Genomic DNA, 23,626 nt, shown 5'->3' with positions numbered 1-23,626 from the left:
ACCTGCGCCTGTGCCATCCACTCCTACTGAACAGACCCTATCCTCGGGCCCTGTCCCCACTGACAGCACACCCCAGACAAGTGGTGGGGAGCACGGCTAACTTTATTTGAAACAGGACAGCGAGCATGGGCCACGTTGGAAAGGACAAGCTTCCTACTGGTGTGACTGGTCCAGGGGGTTCTCATTGTCTGACGCCTGCAGGACTCCTGGCATCCACCTGCTGGCCCAACGGCTTCAACTGGGAAAGGCTAGTGAGGGGAGCCCGTTCTCACCCCCAGACAGTCAGGCCAGGAGACGGGGTGTGGCGGACACCACTGGGAGGCCTGCCCTAGCTTTCCAGCCTGGGGAGGAGAGGGTCTGTGGACCAGTGTTTCTGGAAGTTAAGCAGAGCCTGGCTGCCCCGAGAGGGTGTCCTGAAGGGAACTGGTGGGCTCCTGGTAACTAGCATTCAGGAGGCTCCAGGCTGCCGCCCTGTGAGGGTCTCCAGACACAATCCAGACACTCTGGACCTCCCGGGGCACAGCTCTCCTCACAGGAATCTTGAGCAGGGGGTCAGGGTGGGCAGCAGAGTAGAGGGGCCGAGGGCGGGGGTCCAGGGCTAGATGATGCCGTACTGGGCCAGCTCGTGCAGCTCCAGGTGGTTGAAGGCCTCCCACGGGCAGATGACGGTGATGTCTGCAGGACAAGGGGGCAGCAGGTTGAGGGTCCCATGGCCCCCAGTGCCGCCACGCCCTCCGGGCCCTGTTGTCCACACCCCAGTGGTGAGAGTACAAGGTCCTTGAGCGTAGAGCCCTCCTCTCAGGACACACTACCTCTGGGGGGTATTGAATGGGTGCCTTGCCCAGGAAGAGAGTGGGTACAGCAGGCCTGGAGGAGGTGGGGTGCAAGGTGGGCCTTGCTGCTGGTGAGGGGGGGTTGGGGTGGGGACAGCAAGAGCTTTGTTCCTCCCAGCCCCTCCAAGCACCCACTGAGTAGGAACGACCCCACTCAGGTGGTGTCTGAAGCTTGCAGTCGGGAAAGGGAATGAATCACAGCTAGGGGGAGGTGCCCTCTGCCTGGGGTGGGGGGCTGGGCGAGCGGGGGGACCTAGGTGGACACTTGTGGTTGTCATACCTGTTCCCAGGCCTTCCATTCCAGGGATGTCATCACCAAACCTGCAAGGACAGAGCAGTCAGGGCCGGTGGCCAGGAAGAGGAGGGAGGGGGGCGTGTGTGGACTTGAGTGCAGGTTCCTGGGAACGTGGTGTGTCTGAGTGTGTCCTAGGTGTGTACAGATAGGGCTGCGTGTGTGGAGATGCACATCAGTAAGTGGGGTGCTGGTTGAGTGTCTGGGTGACAGTGTGGGTGGGTGTGCTTTCCAGACCTTTCAGCAATAACAGCTAAAAAGGACCCCCCTACCCGTCCTCAGGGAATGGGGACCCTGAGACAGGCCGGCTCAGGCCCCCGAGAACTGCCCCACCCACTTAAGAGGATGGGATCGCCTTCCACCAGAAAAGGGTGGCTGAGGCCCCACCCAGCCCCCCACCCGCAGTGCAGCCCCCCTCCCTCCTGTACAGCTGGTGGGCCCTCCACCCCCCTCTCAGAGCCACCCCTCCCACAGCTCTGCTTACCCTTGGACACCTTTCTTGGGGGGCTTGCTCTTGAACTGCCTGGTTTGCCGCTGCTTAAATTTCGGGGGCCCTTTCCTGGGAGTGACGGGTCCCCCCATCACCCTGGTGGCCGACCGGATCTCGGCCTTGGGTGGCTCCAGGTTCATGGCCAGGTTGGCAGAGATCCCGCAGCGACCTTCAGCTTCTGGACTCCCTCACGCTCTGGGCCCTCCTGCTTCCAACCCTCCTCGCAGGTCTCAACTCCCTGGAGTAGAGGAAATCCTGCAATATGAGACCCACTGGTCCCCAGTAGGACTTGGACGGCAGTCCCCTGCCCTGGGGAGCCTCTGCCAACTGCACCTGGGGCCCAAATGAGGACCAGGAACGGGGTGAGAGTGCTGGGTGGTCCCCAGGGGCACCCTCCTGATGGCTTCCTCCTTCTGCATTCCCCATCCCAATCTCTGGGGTGGAACACTCAGCCTCATTTATGGGGGCATGTTGGGCACCCAATGGTGCCTAAAAGTAGCCTGAGAAATGGGAGGGCAGGGGAGGGGCCTGTGTCACATTGAAACCCCCAACTGTGTAGCTGTGTAGCCTTGGTTCTAGCAGCATCTTCCCTCTGCTGGTAAACACAACCCCTCCACCCGCCACCACTCGCTAGGTGCCAGCAGCACCTGCTGGTGTCCTTAAACCCACTGCATGGAGTGGCCTCCCTTCCTCCTCTCCCCCAGAGCTTCCCCCTGGATGCCCTAAGCCCTGGTGACCTTGGCCAGGGGAAGCTCACCTTCCTTTAAGCCTATTAGCACCAGAGGGAGACTCTAATCTCTCAGGAAACACTGTGAGCCCAGAAGGTTCTGGGGCTAAGTACATGACACAGCCAGGAGCCGTAGCTACCCTGGCACTGGATGCCCCAGGCACCACCTCTTGTGGCCCCTTTTCTTGTCCCCCATTTGTGGGCTGCAATGCCTGACTTCTGTCTGTGGCCACTGCCTGCCGCCTGCTAGAGTTTAAGGGCTGAGACTAGTTGGGAGGCAAGGACAGCTGGTTCTATCAAGACCAGTGAGGAAGGCCTGGCCATGAGTACCAGGGCACCTAGGGTTGGATGGGCCCTGCTGTGGACCTCCCCTCCCTAAGTTTTGGCCTCTGTGCTGGCACCAGCATCAGCCTGAGAGGAACCGGGGATCAGGGGCTGGATCTACACTGGGGCCAAGGTGGACAGCAGCAGGTCTGGTGGCCCTGACGGCTCAAACCCCACAACACCCGCTCCTCACGGCCCAGGCGCTGTAGGCCCAGCCAGACCCTTTCGTCAGTCCCAGGCCATGGGCCTGGTGTGGGCAGTTCTGAGACCTGATGGAGCTCCAACTATCAGATGCTATCCCATGGAAACCACTGCCTGAGCTGCCCTGGCTCCAGCCTGGCCTGTGGCTTGTGCCCATTTAGGTTGGTTGAGGGTGTGTGGCCTGAGGTTCCGAGACCAGTGCTAGCCTGGGGGACAGCCTGCACCACCATCTGACACGGGGAGCAGAGGACGTGATAGGCTGGGCATCCTCTCTGAACAGGGCAGTGGCTGGCCTCCCAGAGACCCAGACCTCAGGACGGTGGTGAAAAGCCCACCAGCTCCCCACTCTCTAGGCAGATACCCACTAACACCCTTGGGTAAGAGGCCACCAGGAAAGGCAACCTGGGAAGGTTGCTACTCACCAGGTTCTGGGGCAGCAAGTCTCAAGGGACCGTGGGTGTGAGTGGCAGGCCTCCCTCAGCAGGGTGCCCGCTGGGCATTTATCCTGCAGCTGGGTAAGCTGATTAGGACTGTGCCTGACACCTCACTAATGAGATTGTGGGGCTGGGTAGCACTACCGAGGATTCCCCGAGATGGGGGAAGGGGCTCAGGTGCGGTCAAGGTAAGGACAAGCTGGGGACAGGGTCAGGACAAGCAAGGGATGTATGATCATGAACAACCAGCCTCTCCTGAAGCTGCTTGTTTTTAAAAAAATATTTATTTGCTACGCTGGGTCCTAGTTGTGGCATGCGAGATCTGTAGTTGCAGCATGGGAACTCTTAGTTGTGGCATGTGGGATCTAGTTCCCAGATCCGGGGTTGAACCCAGGCCCCCTGCATTGGAAGTACGGAGTCTTAACCCCTGGGCCACCAGGAAGTCCCTGAAGCTGCTCATTTTTGAAGCAAAGATGACACGGCACTGGCTGCCATCTCAGGCCTCTCTCCGCTTTCAGTCCTGACTGCTGAGGAACCCCTTTCTGGCCCCCAAAGCCAGGTAGCCTGGTCCTGATTCACTTTGGTGGGCTCGCCTCTTATCCCTCCTCTTGCTGTGTGTTCTAAGGAACTCCTTCCACCCAAGGGCCCTTGTACCTGCTATTCCCACCACGTGGTACATTTTCTACATCTCTCACCTTCCCCTAGCTTCCTCCTCCTGGGACTTCACAAAGATCAACCCCAGGTTCATATACACATAGAAAATCTTTCTTTTTTTTTTTCATAAATACGTTTTATTGAGAAACATACAGTAACTTCTTCCTACATCTCTGAGATTAACTACCTCTATGTTGTAGACCCCTTCAGGGGCCTCAGGCCCACTAAGGTCTGTTGTGCTTTTCTCTCCCAGGAAATCTCTTCCTGGGCCGTTTTCAAATCTGTAGGACATGACTGAAGTAGATGCTCTCTGACATAAAGTGTAACAAACCTGTATTGCTCCTATCATGTTTCTCTGAAAAAACCAAAGCTGATTCTGGATGACATCATTAGCTGGCCAAGACAGCTGGCACGACTGAGTGTATCCTCAGGCATCATTAGCACGGCAGCATGTCTTAGGGCTGTGTCGTTTCATTCTTCTGTCCACAGATCTGCCTTCATGGAAAATGCTGGCTTTACATTGAAGGCCTCTACCTGGGAAGGCCTGTTTTATCAGCTCAACTCCTTCGTGAAGTTGGATGAAGTCGGATCACAACCCTAGCTTTTCTTTTAAATGAGGAGATAAAATAGGCATAAATTCGTTTAACCCTGTCCGTCCAGGCCACTGGTATCAGAGCTTGGAAGTCTGCAGTTGGATGGATGGGATGCTTCCCAGGCCATCTGTGGGCATCTGTGCCCACCAGTGCTTTGCTAATGGCCACCTCACAGGACCAGATGGTCCTCCCTCTGCCGCACCACTGACAGTGACCAGAGCTGACCTGTGAGTGAGACTTCTGGGATGCTGGGACATGGAAGGGGGCCCCTGGGGTCATTGTCACTTGAATAGTCAAGGAAACAGGTTTATTTTCACCTTCACAGATTGGTGAAGGCTGTAGGTGCCCTGTGGACATATGATAATATGACATAAGCCTACAGATGATGACACAAAAGCCTGCTGTCTAACCACCACAGAGAACATATTTATTCTCAGGCAAAGTCAATAAACAGCTCTTCCTACTCCTGCCGACACCAGCCACACGAACGGGCCGTGGATAAAGGTGGCGGTGCGGGATCCTGAGGAGGAGTATGTCGGGGTGAGGGTGTCTGGCCAGGTGGCTCAGCCTCCACTCCTAATGCGGAGCTGGATCTCCATCCGGAGGAAGGCCTTGAGGTTCTCATCAGTCACATGCTCCTCCAGGGCAGCCAGGGCCCGCTCCCCGCCGTCCTGATAGTGCTGCAGCAGCGCATCTGCGTATTCCACCCACACACAGTTGGGGCAGCCGCTCATGCAGCAGTTGGTGGGTGGCTGGAGCTCAGGTGGTGGTGGGTACAGGGGTCCTGAAGGGCCCCCACCCTGCAGGGAGGACTTGGGCTGCCCGGTGCCCGCTGCACCTGCTTGGGACCCCACTTCCACATGGTTCTTTCCAAACTCTCTGTGGGCTTCACGGACTTGGATCCTGCGAAGAAGGCTGCCGCCTCCAGGAAGCTTTTGGCACCAGTCCCAGCTGGACAGTGGCCCCTAAGGATGCAGATAAGCACATGAGTCTTTAGGAAGCTGGTAAGGCCCAGCCTGCCTCCTGCTCTGGGCAAACTTTGGCTTCCTGTCACTGGCAGGGGACTCCATGTCTTTCTCAGCTTCCTTAATTCCTGCATGACCTTAGACAAGTTACTTCTTCTTTAGACTCAGTTTCCCATTTGTAAAAGGGACCTGACGCTTGGGATGAGGATGACCCATAAGTTCATGAGAGAGGCTGGGTTCAAGGCCTGGCACTAGGCAGGCACTCCAGCAGATGGTGAGTGGAGAGACTGTACCTCCAGCTAAGATGCCTTTGCCTGGTGGTCAGGACTGTGGCGGGGGTGGAGGCTTGTGAGCTCCAGGCCAAACAGCCACCTCTCCCTCTCCAACCAGTACTCCCACATTTCCCTCCCGTGACCATCCTGACTAATCGCATCACCCCTTCATCCCTCTTCCTTCTGTCACAGGAGAAGCCCAAGTCATTCCCAAGGTCCAGGGCGCAGCCTTCTCCCCACCTGGAGCCCCCACCCAGGCCCCTTGCTCTGTCTCCAGGGCACTGAACACGGGCCCAAACTTTATTTCTCTAACTTCTCCAGCGAGGAGCATCAGCTCCTATTCACTGAGGTTTCCCCAAAGGCCTTGCACACAGCAGCTGTTCAACAGGTACTGGACGGGGGGAACGAGAGCAGAACCCGCCGGCACTACCCCGAGGTCTGATCAGCGGCCGGAAAAGCGGGGCTCCTCCGCCCCCATGGGGCCCAGCCTCCCGAACACATCCCGTCCCCGTCTCCGTCCCCGCTTGTACTTGCCCCGCCGAGGGTAGCGGCAACCACCGCCCGGCCTCCCCCAGTTACCCTTCTCAGCAGCATTGCCCGCGGCCTGGCTCACTGCGCACGCGCTGCAGGCGGCCGTGAAAGGCGGCCGTCCTGGCCAATCCCGACCCGTCAGGGAACTGTACAGCGCCGATGGGAGCAGGAAGCGGAAGTGGGGGGCGTAGGGCGGGACCGCGCGGGAGTGCGGAAATGGCTGTTCTTTGAACCCCGTGCTTGCAGAGATGGCTGGACTCCGGCGCGGAGCGGCGGCGGTGGCCCCGGCGGGAACGGCGGGGTTTGGGAGACCAGGGCGACAGCAGGGCCGGAGGCAGCAAGAGTTGGGGAAGCAGCGCGCGGCGCCACGGCCGGGACCGCGCAGGTGGGTACGGATCTCACCGCCCTGAAGACACCTCGGCGCCCCTCCGCATGCCGGGCACAGCTCGCTGCCGGGTCCGGGCGGTGGGCGTCCCGGAGGATCAGCTGGGTCGGCAGAGGCGTGACGGAGTCTCCGGTGTGGCCCATGTCACCTTCCGGGCGCCGTCTTGTCATCCTGGACGAAGTCAGGTCCTCCCACGCAGGGAAACCGGTCCAGGGACAGTCTCCGGGCGGGCTAGGACGAGGTCGTGCTCCCTTGACCGGCACGCCCGAAAGCGGCCAGGTTAGCCTGCGAAGTTTCTTTCTCCAGGCTGAGCTTCGGTTTCTCTGATTCTGTTTATGCTCCACTTGAGACCTGTCTCACCCCCGTGTTCTCCTTCACAGCAAAGAAAAGAAGAAAGTGAATTGCAAGCCCAAGAACCAGGATGAACAGGAAATTCCTTTCAGGCTGCGAGAGATTATGAGGAGCCGGCAAGAGATGAAAAATCCTATCAGTAACAAGAAGAGGAAGAAAGAGGGTAACTGCAGGCCTATACTGGGTGGCCAAAAAGCCTTGTGTGTTTGAATCCACTTAATTTCACAAGTAAAAAGAAATCTGCCAGGCTTGGGCAGTTCAGACGGTGCAGGAGCATGTGGAAGGCTGACTGAAGGCTGGTGTCACCAGGGCCAGAGCGGTGGGTGGCAGCAGGTGACAAGGTGGTTTCAGGTGAGGCTCCAAAAGGAGTCCCTGGGGCCTCATGGGCTAAGATGGAAGTGTTGATTTCCACCACTGCCCCCCAAGAGTAGTGGAGATACATCAGAGGGGACAGTCAGTTCAGATTTACTTGAAGAAAAAGGTTGCTGTGTAAGGATTGAGGGGGTGAGAGGACACTGCAGGCCAGCCTTACTATGATGATGGTTCCTTGGACCAGAGTGCAGAAGTCATGGTGGAGAGAAGTGGATGGTTTCCAGAGGTTATGGAGGGAATTGATCAGACCCTCTGGGAAGTTCATTTCCACACACCCCCGCCCCACCCCTTTCCCCAAGGCCAGGTGGGGTGCCCACCTGTCAGCCTCTCCCTGAATGCTGGGGGAATTGGGTCCAGAGTGTTTGTGTTTCGTGTACACGTATAGGTGTATGTGTTCCTAAACATGACACTGACTTTGCAGTAAAGCTGTTTTGTCATTTCTCTGTAAACCTTAGTCTTTTTATTGGGGGTTAGATGGCTGCCAAGTCAATAGTGAAGTAAAGAATTGAGGAAGCAGAGGGGTAGAGGAGGTCACTGACCCAGATGGATGATGGCACATTCTGAACCATGCCCTATAGAGTCAGCACTTTTGGGGGGTTAAATTATTTTAAAAAACATAAACTTATGTATATGGTGAAATCAGTTCTGAAAGGTATGAGGTGAGGTGTCTTTGAATCCTGTTCCCTCCCCCTAAAAGAAACCACTATTCATCTTCTTTTTGCCTTCCCAGGGGAAATGTTAGGCCTATTTTAGTTATTCACATGTTAGTCATACGTATTTCACATTTCACATATTAGTAAAAGCTATACTTTCATTCTGTATATTGTTTGGTGTCCTGGGTTTTCCCTTCCAGTGGATTTTGTAGATCTTTCCATGCCCTTTCCCATAGCTCCACGAAGCTCTCGTCAGCAGTTGTGCAGTGACACGTTTGGATGAACATAAGGGGATTCATTCAGCTGGTCACCTAGTGACGGACACTTAAGGTCTCGTCACTTTTTTCAGCTGAGCTGCAGAGGACATCTTTGATGTGTGCCAGTGAGCTGTGGGGATGCCACCCAAGGGTGCCCCCAGCTGGCATCTTAGAGATTGTTTAGTTCCCATGTGAGTCTGCTCTTCCCTTTCTGCAGCCTGGGGAGGGGAGATGGACATGGTGACCAGCCCAGCACCACCCAGTCCACCCCCGCTGCCTTCATCACTCTCCCCTCTGAGGCCTCCCTCTGTCCTCAGCCCAGGCGGCCTTCAGTAAGACATTGGAGAAGGAAGCAAAGGGAGTGGAACCAGACATTGCCATACCCAAGTTCAAGCAGAGGAAGTGGGAGTCCGACAGGGCCTATGTCCGGCGTATGGAACAGGAGGCGCAGCATGTGCTGTTCCTCAGCAAGAACCAGGCCAACCGGCAGCCCGAGGTGCAGGCGGCTCCCAAGAAGGAGAAGTCAGAGCGGAAGAAAGCGTGAGTGGGAGCTGGAGGGGCTGGGAGGCAAGGCTGTGGGGTTCCTCGAGTGTCTTCTACATTGACAGCATCTTGTTGCCAAGGGGCACCCTCCCCACCCCATGATTCAGAGCCAGCAGGACCTGGTGTCAGTCTCTGTTTTTCTCTGCACCTCAGCCTTTTGACCTAGGAGGCTCTGAACCCGCAGAACTCTGAAAGCCTAGCGTTCAGAGTTTGTCTGTGCCTCTCTGTGGAAAGCATCAAGGGATCCAGGAGCCAAGCGAGGGCGAGCTGTCCCCTCCAGCCCAGTCATTGTAGGGAAGTAGAAAAAAGGTGAGACTCCTTCCCAGGAGTGCTTGCAAGCCACCAGGGGGACTGTTCCTGCCCCACAGAAGTTAGTTTCCAGGATTGACCTTTCCAGCCCCAAAAAGATTTGAGAGCCTGTAGCTGTGTCATTTGGACAAGTTCTGTGACCTCTCAGACTCAGCTTCCTGGTGAAGATTCTGGCACCAGGAGGAAGCCCACCACCAGCTGCCCATCCCTACTCTCAGCCCTGGAGGTCTAGGACACAAGCTATATGCTACCTTCTTGAGCCTGTGGGTGGGGGCTGGGGCAGTGGTTTTAGCAAACAAATGCTTTTTGAGATGTGTTTCTGCCTCTACTGAAACTTTCGTCATGAACCAAGCCAGGCCTTCATCAGAAATTTCTCTGAAAGCAGGGACTACCTGGGTAGCCCAGTGCTGCCACTGCGAGGGGCATGAGTTCCATCCCTGCTTGGGGGAACTGAGATCCTGCATGCCGTGTGGCGTGGACTTAATTTAAAAAGAAAGAAAAAAATTTCCCTAAAGCTGTAAAAGTTTGATTGTTTTCAGCTTTGTGGAGTTTCTCCATGTCCACTTATAGTACACGTACTCCTCATATTAGCCAATGAAAATAACATCACACAAAACCTGTCCCAGGTACCAGTAAAAGCCACAGTGATCTCCAGCACTCATTGGACGCTGATTCCAGTAACAGTAAGGAGCCACGTCACACATGCTACTGTGCAGGGCCCTTGAGACCCAGCAGCACAGTTGACACTTGGGGCAGGTGATTCTCTGGGGTGGGGGCTGTTCCATGCCCCGTAGGACAGTGAGTGGCATACCTGGCCTCCACCCATGAGGTGCCAAGAGCACCCCACACACACACACATTGTAACAGCCCAGGACATCTCTAGACATTGTCACATGGCTCCAGGGCTACTGATGCTGAGGACCCTTGACCTAGAGCTTTGGGAGGGTCTGCTGGGTTCAGGAGTGCTCTCTGTAGGTCGTGGGGTTTGGAGGCAGCCCCCTGGGGTCTGCCGTGGAGCATCCCCCGTGAGCAGGGGTGACCTCTACCTCTTCCCGAGTCCAGTCAACCGAGGGTTTAGGAGTAAGAGCAGCACTGTGCTCTCTTCCCAGGTTCCAGAAGCGGCGACTGGACAAGGCCCGGCAGAGGAGGGAGGAGAAGGCAGCAGAGAGGCTAGAGCAGGAGCTGCTCCAAGGTAGCTTTTCCGGAAGCAGTTGTGTTGGGGTCAGTGGGTGGGCTAACAGTGGCTCTGGGTGCCAGGGCTGCAGGGCTTGTGTGGGCACCAGGCTTCAGCTGTGCTCCTCTGCCCCTGCAGACACGGTGAAGTTTGGTGAGGTCGTGCTGCAGCCCCCAGAGCTGACCGCCAAGCCCAGGATGAGTGTGAGTAGGGACCAGGTAAGCAGGAGTTCGGGGAGTTGCCCTTTTTGCTCCTTGATGCTGCTGGGTCCAGGGCATACAGGAGAGCACCATGTTCTCACGGACTGACTTTTGGACTTTTGAACTGACCTAGACCCTTCCTGGCGTGCTGCGATTCATGGGGTTGCAAAGAGTTGGACACAACTGAGCGACTGAACTGAGACCCTTCCTTAACCTCCCCTCCTTCCTGAACCTGTGCCTCAGCCTCCCTCTCTCTGTTCTTCAGCCTGGCAAGAAATCACTGATGCTGAAGAAGCTTTTAAGCCCCGGCAGTGTGTCCCAGCCTTTGACCACCTCGCTGGCCAGACAGAGGATCGTGGCGGAGGAGAGGGAGCGGGCCGTGAACGCCTACAGGGCACTAAAGAGACTGCAGCAGCAGCGGCAGGAGACTCAGTTGCCACAGCCACCCCACCTCCCTCCCGGGAAGAAGCCAGAGACGCAGCTGTGATGACGAGGGACCAGAGCTGCTGCACCTCGGCTGGAGCTGGACAAGCAGATGGCCTACAGTTGAGCGTCCTTTCCTAGGACATATCCTGGGACTCAGGTGGGGGAGTGGGCTCCTGTGTTTTTTTCTCCCTAGAAACTGCTCTTTCAGGAGTGACCATCCACTGGACCCATGTCTCGCACAGAGCATCGTCTGTCTCCTGAGCCCCCATAGATGGAGCCACCATCTGGGTGAGATGCAGTCAGCGTCGTTCCCTTAAGCCTAGCGTCACATGCAGCTTTGTTCTGAACACACAGGTCCAGGCTGAGACACAACCCAGGGCCACTTTAGGGAGGGCCAATCCCGTAATCCTGTCCCTAAATGCCAGTGAGTTGTAGATACTGCTGACTCGATAAGCGAGGCTCTACCGGATTCGACAGAGCCACATGGCTGGAGCCAAAGCCAGACAGCAGGCTGGTGTGGGGCAGGGGCGGGGGGTCAGCATCTAGGCCACCTAGACCACTGTCATCATGGTCCCCACAGGGCAGGCGGAGCCACCCCAGCTTATGTTGGGGTGCGAAGACTAAGCCACCCACACCGTGGATGGGGAGGCTGAGTCCTTATATCATCAGGGTCTCTGGGGAGGACACGGCAGGGCTCTCCAGCAGGTCAGGAGTGGCTAGACAGCAAGGACAGGGGCCCAGCTCAGGCCTCTCGCGATCAGAGCAGCCATGTGAGTTCCTGCTAAGGGCAGGGCCTGGCAAGGTTTGAACCTCCCACGGGCGCCAAAGGAGAGAGGACCTGGGTTTAATCCTCCTGCTCAGGTGTGGGATATAAATGAGAGCATGGGGATGTGGCTTATAGGCTGCTAGCAGTCGAACATGGAGGGACAGGGTCAGGGCGCTCATCGCCCTGTTGGAGGTTGACAGCTGCTGGGCTGCCTTGCTCTCTACAGCTCAGGCTCCTCTAGCCAGCAAAGGTGGCCTGGGCACCTCAGCCAGTGCTAGGCCTCAGCGCTTGCCAGGGCGGCCCGAGAGAATGAGTGTGGAGTGGTATGGGGTCTGTTTTGCTCTTCCCCAAGTTTGTATTTTATGCAGTGAAGTTTATTTTTGAATTAAAAGATTGAAGTTCTGGAAGCTGTACCTGGAATCAGGGTGTCACTCTCTGGGGTGTGTTTCTGCATGGTGGGTGGCCCTAGCCCTTGCATGGGGCGGCCAGGTGCTGGCTGGCTGCAGTAGCCAGGACTCACCCCCCCATCACATGACAGTTGGGGCGGGCAGCGCATCTCTCGTTCAGTGCTGGCATCTTTCTTACAATGGGGTTCTGAGACAGGCAGGGCAGTGAGAGCAAGGGATGAGGTGGAGCCGCTAAGAAACACCGGTGTTTCCTGGATGCACTGTAAGTATGGACTGAACGTGGGAATGAGGAAACAGGTCATGGTGAAGGAAGTTTGCCCTTGGTCACATGAAATGTGGAAATTATATTTCCTTAGACCCTTGTTGGAGTGCCTCTAAAAACTGGTCAAGTCGCCTCAGCTGGCTTTACCATCAGAGATGTCACCAGGCCCAACCTAACCCATCAGTGATGGTGACCAGGCTGGGGTCATCCCTCTGAGATGGGCCCCCAGGCTGGGCATCACCCCTCAGGAATGGACCCAGATTCAGGTCACCTCTAGAGATAGAACCCAGGTAGGATCAGCCATCAGGACATCCAGCCTGCGTTAAGGGTGTTGACTCTTGGCATGAAATAAGATCTTTGGCGAAAATGAGTTTATTGGAATCAGAATTTCAATTCAGAACAAGCAAACTGTGTGGCAAGATGGAGAAGACAAAGGGAAGGTGAGCTTTTACTAGGTTTTAGGAGGAATTGATGCTTTTGAACTGAAGTGTCGGAGAAGACTCTTGAGTCCCTTGGACTGCAAGGAGGTCAAACCGGTCAATCATAGAGGAAATCAGTCCTGACTGTTCATTGGAAGGACTGATGCTGAAGCTGAAGCTCCAATACTTTGGCCACCTGATTTGAAGAACTGATTCATTTGGAAAAGACACTGATGCTGGGAAAGATTGAAGGCAGGAGGAGAAGGGGACGATAGGGGAGGAGATGGTTGGATGGCCTCACCGACTCGATGGACATGAGTTTGAGGAAGCTCAGCAAGTTGGTGATGGACAGGGAAGCCTGGTGTGCTGAAGTCTGTGGGGTCGCAGAGAGTCAGACATGACTGAGCGACTGAACTGAAGTGAGGAGGAAATTAGGAGGGATCTGGTTTTCCATTGGCTGCAGTGAGTAGCTTGTTTCTGAATCAGAGGAAATCTTTCTGCTGGGCCTGTGAGCTGTGGTGCTGAGGGATGCATGCATGAGAGAGCCTTCCCTTGAGAGCTTCCCGACTCCATTCTGATTGAGCTTTCCTTTGCTCATTTCCACATTTCCTCCTCCCTTTTGATCCGGTCTTTGCTTGAGAGCATCACTGATCAGTTTTAGTGGAATTGTATTTTGTCCCTCAATGCCAGGACCTTGCCTGGACATCGTGTCCCACATCAGAGAGAAAGTGCATAGTGATTGACACTGAGTGAGGCCACGTTTGAGTAACAAGGAAAGTAGAAGGAGAAACTCTCAGCCACTTTCCCTGTTAAAATCATATCTTGTAAAGAAAGTACAAGCATCAGTAGTCATCTCAAGGCACTGAGTCAACGTCATTGTATTTAGTGTGCATTTCTGCAGGGGGTTGACCAGAAACATGTACGAAGTTTTAAAATAGGGAATTCCTGGTGGTTCAGTGGTTAGTACTTTGCACTTTCCCTGCCAAGAGCCCAAGTTCAATCCCTGGTTGGGGAACTAAGATCATGCAAGCTATGCAGCATGGGAAAAAAAAAAAAAAAACCAGAAACAAAACCCCAAAACTATGCAAAGCAGAATGCAAAAGTAATATATGACAACTAGCTTGTATGATGGTTCTAAACCATGACCCTAGACCTGAAGGTAGCTGAAAAATCCAAGGGCCAAGGAGAGTCAGGTGAAATTCGTGCTTGTTCCCTCATCTTGTGTAATTGAGTTTCTACTTCTCCAAAGGTGTTTATCCAAGTGGTAGTAGTTGTAGTTGCTATTGGACAAATGCCTCCTTATTCATTAAGTACGAGATCAAAGTCTCTGTGGCTGTCTAAAGTTACTTTAGTGGATGAATCAAGTGCTGGTTGTTGGGCCGCACAATTTCTGGTTATGTGCCCATTGGCACGTACTCTGACCTAAGGAGGTTTTGATGAGAACTGGCCAAATGACACAGACTTGTATAGACAGCACTTGACCAATAAAGTGGGTTCCTCCGTCGCTATGAAGTTCAAAAAGTGTTCCTTTCCAATGGTATCTGAGCCACCGAGGAGGCAGTGGCCTGGCTGGGTGGAAAAGCTTCAGTCCAATGAAAAAACATGCAAATCATTGTTGCTGTTTGGTCATTAAGTCATGTCCAACTCTTTGCAACCTCATGGGCTATAGCGCACCAGGCTCCTCTGTCCGTGGGATTTCCTGGGCAAGAATACTAGAATGGGTTGCCATTTCCTTCTCCAGAGGATCTTCCCCACCAAGGGATGGAACCTGCGTCTCCAGCATAGGCAGGGTCCTTTACCACTGAGTCACCAGGGAAGCCCTGCCAATACCAAGAATTATACCCATGAGATGGTGGGCAGCTCTGTGAAACCCACTTGCCAAACCTCAAATGGTCTGTCAGGCAATTTGGAGCGTCTGGGAGGGAGCCGCGTGGACACTTTTTCTGGATTGCATTTTCAGAATGTGACACCAACCCTGGATCCAATATCTTCCCACATAATGCTGCATAAGTGCCTGGCAGTGTCTGCTGAGAATTCATTACTCGGGAAAGCAACACTGAAGCCTGCACACTGGTGTTCAGCTTCTTAAGGCCCAGCACTGTAAACAGCGTGTCCACCTGCCCCTCACTTTATCACCACCAGTCTGGTGTAAGGGCACGATCTGTTCACTCCTGTTGGAAGAGCACTAAGTGTTGTGGGTTCAGTATCTTTTTTTCTTGATTTGCTGAGGTTTATTGGAGACCTCCACAATTGGGAATCGAGCTCTGAGGCAGGGACTGTTCAGTAGTACTGGGGTTGAGCACTGAGAATGTAGCTCCAGTATAGAAAATTCATTCCCAGTCTGGAGAGTTGTTTCTCTGAACCAATTAAGAGGGAGACTTGGAAAAACTGATTTCCTGGAGTCCCATCACTGAGAAGTGGGAGGACACTAGAAAGATGGATTGGGTGACTGAAGATGTCCAGAGCGCTTTGGTTTCTCGAAGTCTTTCTTTCAATGTCCTGGCTTCTTAAAATAATGATGAAGGCTGGGAGGACTTTGCTTAGGGGACTCTTAGCTGTTGAACTGAAATATTAAGGATTTTAATGTTTTTCTTTCTTAGTAGACTCATCTAGGGTGCAGGCTAATCGGTTTGCCAAGTTAACTATGTCTTCAGAGGACAGTTTCCCATTCTATTCTAGTTCTCTTAACCAAGAAAGTCCTGGTTTGGCCTGTTAATGAACAGAGTTGAAGGATAGGGAGACCAGCATTCTTCTGAAAAACAATTTGGAATCGACTTGTGATGGTGTGATTTATGTATAATACACATTTAGTCTTCATCCTCATTTCTGGCACAGAGCTCCTAAAACCCTTGGAATTTTCTGATTAGAGCAACAAAGATGTCTCTTGTTAGGTGAATGAGTTGGGTTTTGGACCCCACCTAAACATCGGGGCTGGCTACCAAGAGAACCAACGTGATTAGAGGGTTAGAACTTCTCAGTGTCCATTACCTCCAACTGCCCAAACTCCAGGGAGGGGAGAGGGCCTGGAAGTTGAATTAATGATTCAATCAATTATAAAACACAAAGGGCAGAATTTAGCGAACTTTCAGGTTGGTAAACATGGCAACGTGGGGAGTGTTCACTGGAGGGCGCATGGGAACTCTGCCCTTTCCCCATACTTTGTTCTAGGGCTCTTTTTCATCTGGCTGAGTCATGTTCTTTTATAACCAGTGATCTGGTAAGTAAACTGTCTCTGAGTTCTGTGAGCCACTCTAGCATATTAGTTGAACCTGAGGAGGGCGGTCTTGGGAATCCGATTTATAGCCTAGCTGTCAGTCAAGAGCAGAGGTAGCAACCTGGGCTTGCAATTGGCTTCTGAGGGCAGTTGTTCAGTCTTGCACCTCATCTTATAAAAACAGAAGGCATATAACTGCCGTTCGGGACATGCTAAATGGAAACCAGTAAGGGTGGCTGAAAAAGACCCTGATGCTGGGAAAGATTGAAGGTGGGAGAAGGGGACGACAGTGGATGAGATGGTTGGATGGCATCACTGACTCAATGGACATGAGTTTGAGTAAACTCTGAGAGTTGGTGATGGACAGGGAGGCCTGGTGTGCTGCAGTCCATGGGGTCACAGAGTCGGACGTGACTGAGTGAACTGAAGGGTGGCTGAACCCAGTGTGGGGTAGAAGGTTGGGTGCCATGGTGGCCCTGTGTGGAGGGTAAGAGCCTGTGAGCACCCCCCTAGCGGCAGCTGCTGGGACTTTGGATGGGAGAACTTCTGCTCGAGGAGGGTTTACCACCTTGCCACCTGACAATAACTGAAGCTGCCCCAGTGACTGAAGGATATAAAATGATCTTAAGCTCCAATAGCTGTGATGTCTCGGACAATGTCAGAGAAACACTTCAATGCCGGTGGCAGCGCCCAGAAGGTTTCCATATAGACATGGAAGTGGAAATGGCTTACACCAGACCAAGCTGCCTGCAGAAAGCAAGGAGGTGCAGGAAGCCTTTTCATCCGGGCAGACCCTGGAACCATGAGGAGGTGCTGGACTCTACTTGGGAGTCACTTGGACAGTGCCCTACAAACTGCTCTCGACTGGCCAACAAAGAGCTGTTCACTTTGTAAATGGCAGTTCCAAGTTGAATAGACAGCATTTTGTTTGGAAAGCTTCTACGTAAAGACCAACAAATGGAGACTGATTGAAATAGGTTAAAAAGGACCAGCTTGTTTGGGCTAAATTACATGCATTTTTCCTAGCAGTGATGAAGCACTGAGCTGTAGAAGCCCCTATGTTTGAGTTTTTACTGACTGGGGTAGTGGCCAATGGCCTGGCCGTAGGGTCAGGCAGGAGGGCAGTGGCCTCTTTAAGGATGTCCATTTGGGGCACAGTCCCATGGAAATCGATGATGACCATTTGAGGGGTGTGTTGAGTAGGACATGTCAGTGCCTATCAGAAGAACCCCTTTCCAGGTTTGGAAGGTGACCGGAACAAAGATACCCCATGTGCTCCCGTGAGATAACTACCTGGGTCCATGACATCTGTGGACATGGGCGCTGCAGCAACACTGAGATAGGCTGAATGTAGATAAACAGGCAGCCCTCATTTTATTATGCTTCACAGATAACTTCTTTTTAACAAATTGAAGGTTTGTGATAACTGTATCAAGCAAGTCTATAGGTGTCATTTTTCCAAAAGCATTTGCTCACTTCATGTCTGTCACATTTTGGCAATATTCACAGTATTTCACACTTACGGGCTGGGGAACTAAAATATTTGTGTGGCTGACTTTATTATACTTGCTTTATTGTGGTGGCCTAGAACTGGAATACTCAGCATCACAGAGGTGCCTGTAGACCTCTTGCACCCTCTGAGGTCCAAAATGCCAGTAACAATTGTCCTGTCTGCCAACATGAGACACTGAGACCATGGATCTTCATGTGCCAGGTGCACTGGTGGGCAGGCCCTGAGCACAGGGTCACGTCAGACTGGTGCCAGAAACCCAGGGCTACAAGGGGTTCTGACGTGAAGAGATGCCAACTCTGGGCGGTGCTGTGCCGCCCTGGTGGTAGATGCAAATGCTCAGAATACTATGAAAGAATCACAACAGAGGATTTTGCACTAGTTTGGGTAGCTGACCATCACTTCATCAGACCAAGGAACTCACTGTGATGTCTACCGATGGGCAGATATTATTCTAGATGTTTCTGTGAAGGTGTTTTTTAGATGAGATTAACATCAGTAGACTCTATGCATAAAGCAGATTACCTTCCATAATACAGGTGGACTTCAGTTAAGACCTTAATAACAGAAGAGACTGACCTCACCCGCACAAAGAAGGCTTTGCCAGCCCATGGCCTTCAGACTATAAACATCCCATCAACCTGCTTCACCAGCCCGCTGCCCAGTCCTGCCGATTGTGGACTTGCCAGCCTCCACAACGACATGAGCTCGTTCCTGAAAATAAATGTCATTCTCTCTTTCTCCTGGTCTCTCTGTTTGTATTAATAGATACACATAGGTGCTGGATCACAGCCCCCACCCCCAGCTATACCATCCAGAATATTTCCAGAGTATCCACTGGTGGCCAGACTGTCCCAGTTAAGAACCACTGTGTATATAAATCTTTTCTGTTTCTTGCTGCTAGTTTGTGGTCTGCTTCATCTATGTCTTATACATTTCTTGACAGTTTACTCCTGAATATTAAAAACTATCACTTTGTGAATGAAAGTCACGATTCATTAAATTGTCTAACTTTACTGATATTTAAAAAATATTTTACTCATTTTTCACAGGTGGGCAACTGAATTATCTTAAACATACTGTTATATACTTATGTTTCATACGAGTATGATGTATACAAAAAATATTTGGGGATGGCACTAGTGTTCCAGGCCTGCTCTTAGCGTGGGGGCCAGGAGGGGGCAGTCTTTGCTATGGTCCTTGGCTGACACCTGGGGGACTCTTGCCCACTTGCCCACCCACCCTCCCAGCCAGTCTAGGAATAAGGACACCTGAGGGCAGCATCAGCACTTTTAAGAACTCAGTACTGACTTCAGGGAGCCCTGTGGCATCCTCAGGCTCTGGGGGTCCAGGGTCCATTGCGTCGACGAGCTCTGTAGGTGACTCTGGGAAAGCAGAGTGGGGAGAACACAGAATGGACGGGCTCCTCCGATGGCCAACCTTGGGAGGTGTGTTGGGGCCTAGTGGGACCGCAGCATTCAGAAGCTCACCCTGCAATCTGGGCGAGTGGGGAGTGTGCACAGGTGGCATATTCTCCAGGGAGAACGACCAGCCCCTCACCAGATTCTCAGGTTCCAGACAGCAGAACAGCTCAGAACCTTGCTCCATCCCAGATGGGAAGATGGGTTCTGGGCAGCTAGCGTGCCTTCCTGGGTCACAGTCACAGAATGGTCCCCACCAGGGCTCCAAACTTCTGCCGCGCCCATGTTCAGGTGTTACAAACACTGCAAAGCACTCTCCTACGGCCTTAGACTGACCCAGCCAGCCAGCGGCTCCCTCCAAAAACCAGCTATTCTCTCCAGGTTTCGGGAAGGCTGTCTTTAAGATTCTTCAGGATGGCTTGCCCAACCCCAGGGCCCCTTCACAGAGCGTGTTTACTCCATCTGAGAGCTGTTTCTCAGAACAACTGGGGAAACAGAAGCAGGCTGAGGATGTAGGTCAACTTGAAGCCCAGACCCCTCAGCCCACTCTCCTGGAGTGTGTACTGAGCCCCCTGCCTGGCCCCTCTGGGCCTGGACATCTGGCCCTGGGATCAGAGTGGGTGAGGCCAAAGCACAACCACAGGGGTGGCCCAGGCAGGCCAGTGTGAACTGTTCTGGCCCTAGGGAAACCTCAGGGTATTGGGGCCCTGGGTCCCACAAGGCTAAAGGGGGCCATGCAGGCCTTCCAAAGGCCCTTGGAGCCCAGTGAGCTAGACCACCAGCTGAGACAGAGGAAGGTATTGTAGGAAACTCACAACCACACTCAGAAGCAGAGGATTTCTTACCAGACTGCAGCAGGTTTAATAGCAGCCCCAAAGGTATGCCCAAGTTGTAACCCCCAGAACCTACAAAGAGGACCTGATTTGGAAAAACAATCTTTGTACATGTGATTGTGGGTTTTGAGTTGAACTCAATCTGGATTAAGGTGGGCCCTTGTTTGTGCTCAGCTGCTCAGTTATGTCGACTCTTTGCGACCCCATGGGCTGTAGCCTGCCAGGCTCCTCTGTCCATAGACTTTTCCAGGCAACAATACTGGAGTGGGTTGCCATTTCCTACTCCAGGGGATTGTCCTGACCCAGGGATCAAACCTGTGTCTCTTGCAATTCCTGCATTGGCAGTCTGATTCTTTGTCACTGTCACGTCCTCATAAGAAGAAAAGATCATGTGAAGACAGAGGCAGAGAATGTCCCTGGTGGTACAGTGGGTAAGACTCTGCCTGCCTATGTGGGGAACATGGATTCAATCCCTGGTCTGGGAAGATGCCACGTGCCGTGGAGCAACCAAGCCTGAGTGCAACAACTACGCCCTAGAAGCCTGTACCCTAGACCCCGGGCTAGTCACTCAGTCGTATCCAACTCTTTGGACCCGATGGACTGTAGCTCCCAGGCTCCTCTGTCCATGGAATTCTCCAGGCAAGAATACTGGAGTGGGTTGCCATTCCCTTCTCCAGGGGATCTTCCCAATTCAGGGATTGAACCCGAGTCTCCTGCATTACAGGCGATTCTTTACCGTCTAAGCCACGAGGGAAGCCCGCAACAAGAGAACCCACTGCAACAAGCCCATGCGCTACTCTTAGCCCCAGCTCTCTGCAACTAGAGAAAGCCCTCAAGCAGCAACAAAGACCCAGCACAACCAAAAAAATAAATAATAAAAACCAAAAAAAGACAAGAGTCAGGGATTCAAGTCCTGCAAGCCACAAGCCAAGGACACCATGCAGCAACCACAGCAAGGAATGGATTCTCCCTTGGAGTCTGCAAAAGGATCACCCCTGCTGATACCTCAATTTCAGACTTCTGGCTTCCAGTCCTATGACTGTTAAGTTTATGTTGCTACAAGCCACCATTTATGGTGGTTCATTACAGGGGCCCTAGGACACAAATGCACCAGCAATAGATGTAGGTGTTTTCTGCAAGCTCTCTTAGCTGAGAACACAGCAGGCCATGGGGGAACTGTGGCCTGAGGGCCTGGCCATGAGCTCACCAGCACCTCCCATACCCCATCAGAGCCTCTCTCTACCCTGGCCTACCTGTGGGATCCCTGACCACTGAGGCACCTCTGAGTAGTAAATGTTAACTGTTTCTAACCCAAAGCCTGGTTTTCCCTACCACACTGACTCATGTACCTGACGCTGTCTGTGGGGTATCCCACCGTTAGGGTACCAGAAACTTTACAGGTTTGAGCTTTTATCACAGTTGAGAGAGCAGATCTCCTGGGGAGAGGGGAACAATTCCCCTAAAACCATCCCAGGATGGTACGGGACACAAGCCACCTGGCAGGCCTGTCTTCCTCTCCCAACCCTGGAGCCAGAGGGCAGACATCAGGAGTTTCTGTAACCTGGGTGACTCAGTTTATCCATCACTGCAACTCAGCACAGAACCCCGTCTTCCAGGGCTTAGCCTGCTTTTATAAAAGCAACAGATGGCCGATGGCCAAGCAGTACCGCCTCTGCCTTGTTGCCACAGAGCAGGCCGGCCATGCTTCTCCACCCTGCAGTCAACCATTGGTTCTGTGGGTGTCCTGGAGCCAGCGCAGCACGTCTGACAAGCCAGTGCCTTTCCAGGCACTGATTTCTAAGGTGGTGATATTCTGCTTGGCGCAAGCCATGAGGTCCGGGAGCCTGATTAACGACTTCATCTCTTCTATGGTCATGTAACAGGGCAGGTCGCTGGAGTGAAAGCAGCACACATCAGAGTGGGCTGCCAGAAGCCCACCCTAGCCATCACTGGGCCCTCCCACCCCCCAGTGGGCCACCTTCCTGGTTACCCTCTACAGGAGCTCCGCCCGGGGGCACACCTGCACTCCCGCTCACCTCACAGACACGTACATTTTATTGAAGAGAATCAGAACTGATGCTTTTGCGAGTTCTTCTGCCGACAGGAGACCCAGGAGCTGCACACAGGATGCCGAGAGCTGGGTGGGGTTAGAGGCATCCACCATGAACTGGAAAGAAGTGAATGGAGATTAGGGCCCCCCTGGGATGAAATACCATCCTTGCCAAATCTCTATTCACATCACAAGCCTGGCTCAGGAAGAGCAAGGAAGGCTTCAGGAAAAGCAGAGGGGAGCGAGCTATGCAAGAATCACCAGTGTTGTTTCCACCTACACGGAAGTCGCTCTACTCGTGTAGCCATTACTTTTAAAAGGAGGTGTCCCAGAATTTGGGGCATAGATCTTGCCAGGATGGGATGAACCAGGGCATACATAATTAAAACATAAAACACACAAACACACCCAGAACAATAAGACAGTGAGTGGATGACACAGTTATCTGCAGAGAAGAAATACTGTCTTCAGCAACCCTTTGGTGAGCTTTCACCTTTGCCTGGGAGCAGCAGCATTAGGGAGCAGCTGGAGTCCCAGAGGGAAGCAATTCTGGCCTGGGCCATGTTTCCTTGACTAGCATAGCTGCCTGGGAACCCAAATTCTATCTCACACAGAAAGTGAAACTGGGGACTAGACAACACTGAAATGGGGACTTTCTTCCCCAAAGGAAGGGCAAAAGACTAGGACCTACCAGGAGAGAATGACAGTTTCCATAGTAACTGGACCAGATGGGGCCCATGCAGCCCCCCAGCTCCCGGATGGTGATCTTTTTTTGAGCCACAATGTCCGTTAAATTGGTACCCACCTGTGGAAAAAACCGGGATGTAGAGACCACCACAAGCGCTTTCCCACTGGCAACTCCTGGAGAGCAATGTGCCCAGCCCTTTACACTGCGACCTAACCACTAACATAGGTCTTCTCAAGTGTTTAGGCTCTAAGGCAGAACCCACAAGGGAGGAGGTCTAAAGATGCTCCCCGGGGTGCAGGACCCACAGGGCTGGCTGTGACACCCACCAAAGGGATTCGCCCTGTGCGGGGAGAAGCAAACTCAATCTGACCAGTGGTGAGGGGCAGGCGGCTCCGGATGCCCTGCGACTCTGTCCCGGCGGAGCCACGCTCCCCGCGGTGACACCCACCACCTCCGGAAAGGTGTCTTGAACACACCCACCAGTCAGACCCCTGCTTCCAATTAAAGGAACCCAAAGCTCTGCTAATCTCAAGGGGACCCACTTCTCCTAAACCTGCAGGACGCCTACCGTGGGCCGCGTCGGGGGCGGATCGCCCAGGTCGCCCTTCCCATCCCGGGAACTCAACTGTGCCAGGAAGTCAAGGACTCTGAGTGGGGCCAAGGAGGGCTCGCCGGCCGGACCCCGCCCCCAGCCCGAGCGCCCCCGACGCACCCCGCCCCGCTCGCCACCAGCGCCCCTCGGATCCCCACGCCCCTCCGGACCCCCTCCACCCCCCGCCCGGCACGGAAGGATAGTCTGCAGGCGTTTCACCAACAGCGACTTCCCCACGCCCGTGGCCCCCAGGAGGAGACACATCCCGCTTCCCGCTCCACTCGACAGCCTTAGCTCCGAGAGCCACGCAAGGCCCACCCTCAGCTCCGCTCTCATCAGATAGACTCCGCCGCCGGGCAGCTCATTGGCTCCCGACTCTAGCCGTCTCAGTAGGCGCGGTCTAATCGGCGCCCAGCGTCTGGGGCGAGCGGAAAGACCCGCCTCCCCACGGCTTGCGGGCTGGCCGGCGACGTGCGCG

General features: G+C 53.7%; 4 protein-coding genes across 11 annotated transcripts; 1 reads left to right on the top strand and 3 right to left on the bottom strand.

The window, feature by feature from the left end:
- Positions 1–84: 84 nt before the first annotated feature.
- Positions 85–6,451, bottom strand: PDE6G (phosphodiesterase 6G). Its single transcript, XM_027517963.1, has 4 exons — positions 6,365–6,451; positions 1,610–1,853; positions 1,114–1,154; positions 85–675 (listed from the first exon to the last, which is right to left on the bottom strand). Exons 2-4 carry the CDS (start codon positions 1,753–1,755, stop codon positions 599–601), a joined length of 264 nt encoding a protein of 87 aa, XP_027373764.1. The 5' UTR covers positions 1,756–1,853; positions 6,365–6,451; the 3' UTR covers positions 85–598.
- Positions 4,951–6,452, bottom strand: OXLD1 (oxidoreductase like domain containing 1). Of its 2 annotated transcripts, none has more exons than XM_027517962.1 (2): positions 6,365–6,452; positions 4,951–5,513 (listed from the first exon to the last, which is right to left on the bottom strand). In XM_027517962.1, exons 1-2 carry the CDS (start codon positions 6,377–6,379, stop codon positions 5,112–5,114), a joined length of 417 nt encoding a protein of 138 aa, XP_027373763.1. In that variant the 5' UTR covers positions 6,380–6,452; the 3' UTR covers positions 4,951–5,111. The 2 variants fall into 2 exon arrangements, with proteins under 2 accessions (XP_027373763.1, XP_027373762.1); XM_027517961.1 differs by having other exon boundaries at positions 6,320–6,405.
- A 59-nt stretch (positions 6,453–6,511) lies between these two features.
- CCDC137 (coiled-coil domain containing 137) lies at positions 6,512–12,165 on the top strand. Its single transcript, XM_027517951.1, has 6 exons — positions 6,512–6,701; positions 7,082–7,215; positions 8,652–8,874; positions 10,296–10,378; positions 10,499–10,578; positions 10,826–12,165. Exons 1-6 carry the CDS (start codon positions 6,565–6,567, stop codon positions 11,045–11,047), a joined length of 879 nt encoding a protein of 292 aa, XP_027373752.1. The 5' UTR covers positions 6,512–6,564; the 3' UTR covers positions 11,048–12,165.
- Positions 12,166–15,056: 2,891 nt separating this feature from the next.
- Positions 15,057–23,599, bottom strand: ARL16 (ADP ribosylation factor like GTPase 16). Of its 7 annotated transcripts, none has more exons than XM_027517953.1 (5): positions 23,352–23,460; positions 23,125–23,183; positions 22,560–22,673; positions 21,870–21,985; positions 15,057–15,403 (listed from the first exon to the last, which is right to left on the bottom strand). In XM_027517953.1, exons 1-5 carry the CDS (start codon positions 23,410–23,412, stop codon positions 15,121–15,123), a joined length of 633 nt encoding a protein of 210 aa, XP_027373754.1. In that variant the 5' UTR covers positions 23,413–23,460; the 3' UTR covers positions 15,057–15,120. The 7 variants fall into 7 exon arrangements, with proteins under 7 accessions (XP_027373754.1, XP_027373756.1, XP_027373759.1 ...); XM_027517955.1 differs by having other exon boundaries at positions 23,125–23,181; positions 23,368–23,458; XM_027517957.1 differs by lacking the exon at positions 15,057–15,403 and adding an exon at positions 17,404–21,710 and having other exon boundaries at positions 21,855–21,985.
- Between the last annotated feature and the right edge of the window lie 27 nt (positions 23,600–23,626).

Source organism: Bos indicus x Bos taurus, chromosome 19, assembly GCF_003369695.1.
Source record: "Bos indicus x Bos taurus breed Angus x Brahman F1 hybrid chromosome 19, Bos_hybrid_MaternalHap_v2.0, whole genome shotgun sequence".
In the NCBI taxonomy this organism is placed as follows: Eukaryota; Metazoa; Chordata; class Mammalia; order Artiodactyla; family Bovidae; genus Bos; species Bos indicus x Bos taurus.
The sequence above is the reverse complement of the archived record's forward strand: the minus strand, read 5'-3'. Positions and strand labels throughout refer to the sequence as shown.

Bases quoted from the DNA above. Each gene is read 5' to 3' on its own strand.
- PDE6G (XM_027517963.1), bottom strand. From the start codon at position 1,755: ATGAACCTGGAGCCACCCAAGGCCGAGATCCGGTCGGCCACCAGGGTG. The intron at 1,155-1,609 runs GTAAGCAGAGCT...CTGTCCTTGCAG, and splicing joins CCCAAGAAAGGTGTCCAAGG to GTTTGGTGATGACATCCCTG. The intron at 676-1,113 runs GTATGACAACCA...CTTGTCCTGCAG, and splicing joins AATGGAAGGCCTGGGAACAG to ACATCACCGTCATCTGCCCG.
- OXLD1 (XM_027517961.1), bottom strand. From the start codon at position 6,379: ATGCTGCTGAGAAGGGTAACTGGGGGAGGCCGGGCGGTGGTTGCCGCT. The intron at 5,514-6,319 runs GCAAGTACAAGC...CTGCATCCTTAG, and splicing joins TTGCCGCTACCCTCGGCGGG to GGGCCACTGTCCAGCTGGGA.
- CCDC137 (XM_027517951.1), top strand. From the start codon at position 6,565: ATGGCTGGACTCCGGCGCGGAGCGGCGGCGGTGGCCCCGGCGGGAACG. The intron at 10,379-10,498 runs GTAGCTTTTCCG...CTGCCCCTGCAG, and splicing joins AGAGCAGGAGCTGCTCCAAG to ACACGGTGAAGTTTGGTGAG. The intron at 10,579-10,825 runs GTAAGCAGGAGT...TCTGTTCTTCAG, and splicing joins TGAGTGTGAGTAGGGACCAG to CCTGGCAAGAAATCACTGAT.
- ARL16 (XM_027517953.1), bottom strand. From the start codon at position 23,412: ATGTGTCTCCTCCTGGGGGCCACGGGCGTGGGGAAGTCGCTGTTGGTG. The intron at 22,674-23,124 runs GTAGGCGTCCTG...TTTTTTCCACAG, and splicing joins CGCCCCCGACGCGGCCCACG to GTGGGTACCAATTTAACGGA. The intron at 15,404-21,869 runs GTACGTGTCTGT...TTAATATTTCAG, and splicing joins CTGATTCTCTTCAATAAAAT to TTCAACAGCTAAGAGTCCCC.